At 47.6% G+C, this 5,775-nt stretch overlaps 1 protein-coding gene across 1 annotated transcript; it reads right to left on the bottom strand.

The window, feature by feature from the left end:
- Nucleotides 1–255: 255 nt before the first annotated feature.
- insig1 (insulin induced gene 1) lies at nucleotides 256–4,097 on the bottom strand. The gene is made up of 6 exons (XM_023804883.2): nucleotides 3,939–4,097; nucleotides 3,363–3,705; nucleotides 2,578–2,702; nucleotides 2,134–2,300; nucleotides 1,770–1,869; nucleotides 256–1,682 (listed from the first exon to the last, which is right to left on the bottom strand). Exons 2-6 carry the CDS (start codon nucleotides 3,691–3,693, stop codon nucleotides 1,653–1,655), a joined length of 753 nt encoding a protein of 250 aa, XP_023660651.1. The 5' UTR covers nucleotides 3,694–3,705; nucleotides 3,939–4,097; the 3' UTR covers nucleotides 256–1,652.
- Between the last annotated feature and the right edge of the window lie 1,678 nt (nucleotides 4,098–5,775).

Here is a 5,775-nt window from a genome sequence, read left to right as displayed (position 1 = left end):
TTTATCTTATTTTCTCTAGGCTAGAGTCCCAAGTAGGTAGCTGCTTCCGCCGTGAGCAGCGGTGGGAACTGTCCCACTTGCAGTATTTTATTCAGAACAGCATAATATAATAAAGACATGTCGTATTACAGGAGAAGTCACGTGGTCAGTATATCAGACCAGGGGCTCTGCAGTCAGCGGGGTTACAGCCAGCCGAACTGCACACGTGGATGGAGACACCGAGCACACTCTGCACGCCACAAAAGAGGAAACAAATGTTTGTTTATGTTTATTCAGTTCCTTGAAATCAAGGTAATAGAAAGAATACAGTTTAAAGCTGGACAATAAACACCACACCGATTTAAGAAAAACTTAGTCTTTTCCTTGTCGCCTGTGGTTAAGACCTGAATTTACGCCTCTTACAGCTGTAACGTTACCTAAAGCTGCTCCATCCAATCAGCTAAGATTCAAAGGCTTGAGTACCGGACCAGGCTCTCCAGAGACCATTGCAGCCCAGCTATGATGCAGAGACACGGTGGGCGGAGGGCAGTGGAACATCCAGCCCCCCCCAACACCTTAAGCAGAGCAGGCAAGTCCCATCACTGGCCACAGACTGAACGAATCATCCTCAGACATGGGACAGATGGCAGTCTCTTCTGTCACGAGAGACACGTCTAGTGACGTTAGTCACCCATATACACGTGGGTCAGACACACCATCGGGCAGAGAACCGGGAACCAAAAAAATACTAGCTATCCTTTACCTCCAGGGCAAGACAAAGATATTCTGACCAGATTTTTTGACACAGTTTACGTCCAGCCTGCATGTAATGAGTGACAGAAACACAGGAACATAAAAAATGATACAGGACAGGGACACACTTGTACAATAACGGTGACCCCGGTTAACGAGGCCCCGACACAAACTACGTCTTTGTTTTTCTTATACGCGGAAGCTCTGCATAAATGTGTTATTTACAATTTATGAAACTTCAACAGTGACAAAAGCACTCAGTTATATTACAAAGGCAATCACAGACTGCAGATCGCAGGGCAGATGCACCCTATGCCGTCGAACCTGGAGCAATGCGGTTGCCCCAATTGGCCCTCACGCGTCAGTCTGGTTCCGGAAACACGCCCCCTGCCACCACAGGCCCAGGTCTGCTCAGAAGAGCGGCCTTTCGTCAACACGTGCGGCGCCAGGGTGGAGACAGCTCAGAACTCAGCAGACGCACACCCCACTAACGCAGCACACAAGTCTGTATGTCAGGATGCGCTAAGGTAGGGGGCGCTAACACGCCAACAGCAGAATCGCCCTTAAAAGTTTCCTTTTTGACAGACAGCTCCGTGCTCAACATCAGAAGTTTTGTAGTGCCATTCTTTTCACAAAACACCCGTCCTTATACATAATATGAGAGCAAACACTGTGGATAGGTTTAGACCAAGATCAAATAATTAAAAAAGAAAAAGACACATGGTTTGGCCACAAGGAGACGCTAATGTTCCAACAGTCGGCTCCGGAATTGGCACAGTCCTCTAAAAGTCTCCAGAAAAGAGGAACTCGACATGAAAAACGTGGATCTTCATCCATAATCTCCTTCCAGGGGAAACTGCACATACAGGAATCTTCCCAGAGCACCCAGCCCCCCACTGGGATGAGAGACACCGTTTTCCTTAGTCGTTGTGGGATTTCTCAGCACTGGCCTGGGGGAGGGAGGATACAGCCGTAAAGCAAACAGGATGGGACACTGGGCTGCACGCGACGCGGCGCGAGAGGCAGGCATGACTTACCATAGCCAGCTGCCGCCCGATGTTTCCGACCGTGACTCCGCCAGAGAAGAAGATGCAAGGGAGCCAGGAGCGAACGTACAAGAAATCTGGCGAGGTGTACCTGTGTGACAGAAGAACGGGCAGCACCTTCAGAAGCCGCCTTATCCATGCAACCAGCAGGGTCACACTGAACTAACCCAGCTGGCCAGATCTAGGCCTGGTCAAAATGCCGTTCTCATTTCCGGAACACAGAGCAGAGACACAAGCGGTCCTTTGATCGCCAACATGAAAACTTTACTTCACCCTTCTGTTCCAGCTTCGGTGAAACAGCAACAATAGCTACATTCTACATGCAGCCAGCTTGGCTAGGGCACAGGATACCTACTGGTAGACACCGTTGTAGACCAGCACTTGTGTGACGAGCGTTGCTAGGAAGGCGATGGTAATGCCCAGACCAAAGCCACTCCTTGACCTGTCGAAAGTCCACCAGAGACCCAGTGAGAGGGCCGCCAGGGTGAGAGACAGCTGGACGTTGTTGGCGAAGTCTAGTTTCTGCAGCGGGTGTCATTAAGGACTACAGTGTTACTGCATTGTGACACAAATGGATAACACTCCACTAACCTAAAATGGATAAGCAAATGGAAAAATGAAAAACGTAACTCAGAAAGGGGGGGCGAGTGGATTGACCATCTTCTTCCCCCCCCCCCTTTTGCGAGCAAGCATGCTGATCTGGGGGCAAAATAGTCTGCAAATGACGGGCAACTGAGGCATGTTCACTGACAGTAGCCCTGCGAGGGGGGGGGGGGGGATGTCAGTAAATGAAGGATACGGCGCTTGCGTGGTTGATGCCCACAAACACTGCGATGCAGCGCATGACGCTTGCCCACTCCCTCTTGAATTTGTGTGGCTCCCCCAGGTGTCGGTCGATGCACGGATACAGCAGACCGACCACAGCTGCAAGAAAAATGCAACTTTGGTTACACACCATACGAGAGCAAAAAGTTTCCTAGGGCATATAACATATTAAATAGCATATGCAACCGCTTGGGAGCGCACCGTTTTCCGCCATTATCAAAATTCTTTCTCCATGCAGAATGGAGTTTACTACAACTGCGTTTGTTCAAATCCCCTCAGCGCGGGGCTTCCCCGTTCCTCTCCCTCGGCGAGTGGCACGTTCGAGCTGAGAGCCAATCAGCTGCCGCAACAGAAGCTCACCAGTTACGACGACAGCCAATCAGAAGGAGGCGCCGAGTTGATGCTAAGCCAACCAGCGAACGGGCAGGACCGTGAACGAGACACATGCAGGGAAACGGAACTCGTACCCCAGGGTCGTTTCTTTTAGTTAACACACAAAATAACTGTACAGATGCTATTTATGGCTCACTTACAGGTTATAGCTTGTTGGGAAGAAATGTGAAGCTTTATAGTGGAAGCATAACCTGCCCCTCGTATAGTTTAAGTCTCCATGAAAACCAGACCATCTCACAGTAAAACAATAATGGAAGAACACTAAACGGGATGCATTCGTGCTTTTTTTATATAAAGCATGCTTTATAAGGCCTGTTGCACATCATGCACGCTACTTTATACAGAATAAATAGCAGAGACACTTACCAGCAGCTGTACCGCAGCAAAGTGGAACCCACCATGCCGACGAGAACAGGATGGCCATGGCCTCCTCCGGGAATAAGGTGACGTTCCTCTGTACCTGCAGCAAATTCAGCACCAGCGCCAACAAGACCCCGACGGCGAAAAGCACAAGGCCCTGCCTGATCAAGTGCGTCGCCTGGACGCGGCGCAGAGTGTCCCGGACGCTGCTCAGGGGGGCTGAGACCGCGGCCATCATTACCGCCGCCGAGGCTATGGAGGTTACGCCTGGGGTGCTCTTAGCTTTCGTTCCTGTCGGACACGAACAGTGCCAGCACTGCGCTTCCAGCTCTGGCATTTGGCACTAACGCTGGAGAGAGAGAGGGGGAGAGAAAGACACGACCCCCTGTCACCCAGCGTCATCACTGCGGTACTACGGGCGATCCAGCGCCATAGCGAAAACATCAGGCGGCGCAGCCAAATCACATTTGTAAATTAAAACAGCACCAGCCCAAATATAAGCAGAAACTCCTAATACACTGCATTAATGTCACAGATATGTTGCTGATTTCGACTGAGGTATTGAAAAAATCGCTTTATTACCTGGGCTGCCCGATGAATCCACGTTCATTCAGAACTTAGATGTGAGTGAAAATAAGTTCGCGCAACTGAAGCTGTTTCATATCCCACTATCAATAACGCAAGAATGAGAGGGGCGTCGCTTTCTGATCTCATATGACAACAGCGTGGACCTGCGGAGCGAACGGACAGTCTGGTGAGTCGCGCCGACCAATGGGAGGACGCTGATGGCAGTGACGTCACCAATCACCACACCCCGTTCTGTTCCTGTATAGGGGCGCGCGCTGGAGACGTGCAGGATGCGTGACGTGTGCTCAGATATGGAAAAACAAAAATAACTATACACCCTGGACAAAAGTGCAAGAAAGATCTTTCGATGAGGACGTGCATGTTGCAAAATGCCCACGAACAGCCGTCACAATGACTCAGTTCAAACGTGCAGTTTGCTCCCAGTTAGTTTTTACATAAAGATCTAAAGTTCCGGTTGAGTCTGCCTTTTCTGTTCAGTGTAATGAGTTGGTTACTGGAATATCCATGATCAAGTATCATAGGGAAGAATTTTCGGGAAGTGAAGCGTGTGAATTTGTTCCTTTTTTCCCTTTTGAGGATTAAAATTCCACCCCTCCCCCACCCTGTTCTTTGTGGAGTTTGCGTGTTTTCACCACGTGTTCGCTCACAACCCAACATCGTTAGTTATCTTCAAATTACCTATAGTGTGTGTGCCTCCTAAGATGGATTGCCATCGCATCTCGGGTATTTCCCTGCCTTATATCCTATACTAAGCCCCTAGGTACCAGTGACTTACTGCATAAACAGATGGTTATGACTGTAGCCTAGCATTTCTCAAAATGCTTGTACTTGTATGTGTAGGCAGCACAGATAACAACTGAAACCCACCATATGCTGTGACCCGCCCTTTAAGATTAGCAGGCATGTGATTTGGACTAAGAAGAACATGTGGTTCTTTGATAATGTCTAAATCAGCAGACCACATGCAGACTGCCCTTGTGCCAAAGTTTATCGGTAGTATTTTGCTGTTTGATAAAGGTAATGACAACATTACTGAAGGCCGTGAAGGGTGGCCAATAATAATAGCATGGAAAAAATCCAGTCTAGATGAACACGCAACTGTATCTCAGTAAGCTCCTAAGTCATTTTTGGAATTCATGGAAGACAATATTTTTAGAATGGCTGTACTGGGAAGAATATAAACAATAACAAATGATTTGGCCTTGTCTTTGGAGGACATAATTTGTCATGAATGGAGGTGAAGGTGTTATCTATTGACCAGCAGCTATGAGAAGAAATTGTTCGGTGTCAATCCCAAAAGCCAGTCAGTGGACAATCTTTATTTAACCTTAAATTAAACTTGTGGACAAATAGTAAACATAGGAAATTCTTTTTTTTTGATATCTGCATCATTACTCACTGAAGACGAGTTCAATGTTCAGTCACAAGACGTCGAAGCAAAATCTGTGGGTAGATTTGTAGCATTATCATTCATATGGTATTTCAGATAAGATTCGCTTGTAAACAATGACGCCCCAAATAGTCTTTGTGGGGCTTCAACATTCCAGAGTAAATAATTAACATTAGATTGACTGCTTTTCATTTGCATGGTTCATTTGCCCATAACACTTGGCTCGTTCTTTGTTGACAAAGTCATTGCCCCTTGTTCCTCCATTAACCAACAATTTATATAATATGTCTCTTGCTGACCTACTTCCAGGTTTGCAATAATACATGGTAGTTATGATAGAGGCTGTATTGCTTTAAATCTGCCACAGAGCCTGAACTACAGCTCACATAAGACACATAACAGCCATGAAACTCATATGTGTCTCATCAGGGGTGCCTGTAA

This window comes from Paramormyrops kingsleyae, chromosome 4 (genome assembly GCF_048594095.1).
Source record: "Paramormyrops kingsleyae isolate MSU_618 chromosome 4, PKINGS_0.4, whole genome shotgun sequence".
In the NCBI taxonomy this organism is placed as follows: Eukaryota; Metazoa; Chordata; class Actinopteri; order Osteoglossiformes; family Mormyridae; genus Paramormyrops; species Paramormyrops kingsleyae.
Note: the sequence above shows the minus strand (reverse complement) of the source record. Positions and strands in the feature narration are given on the sequence as shown.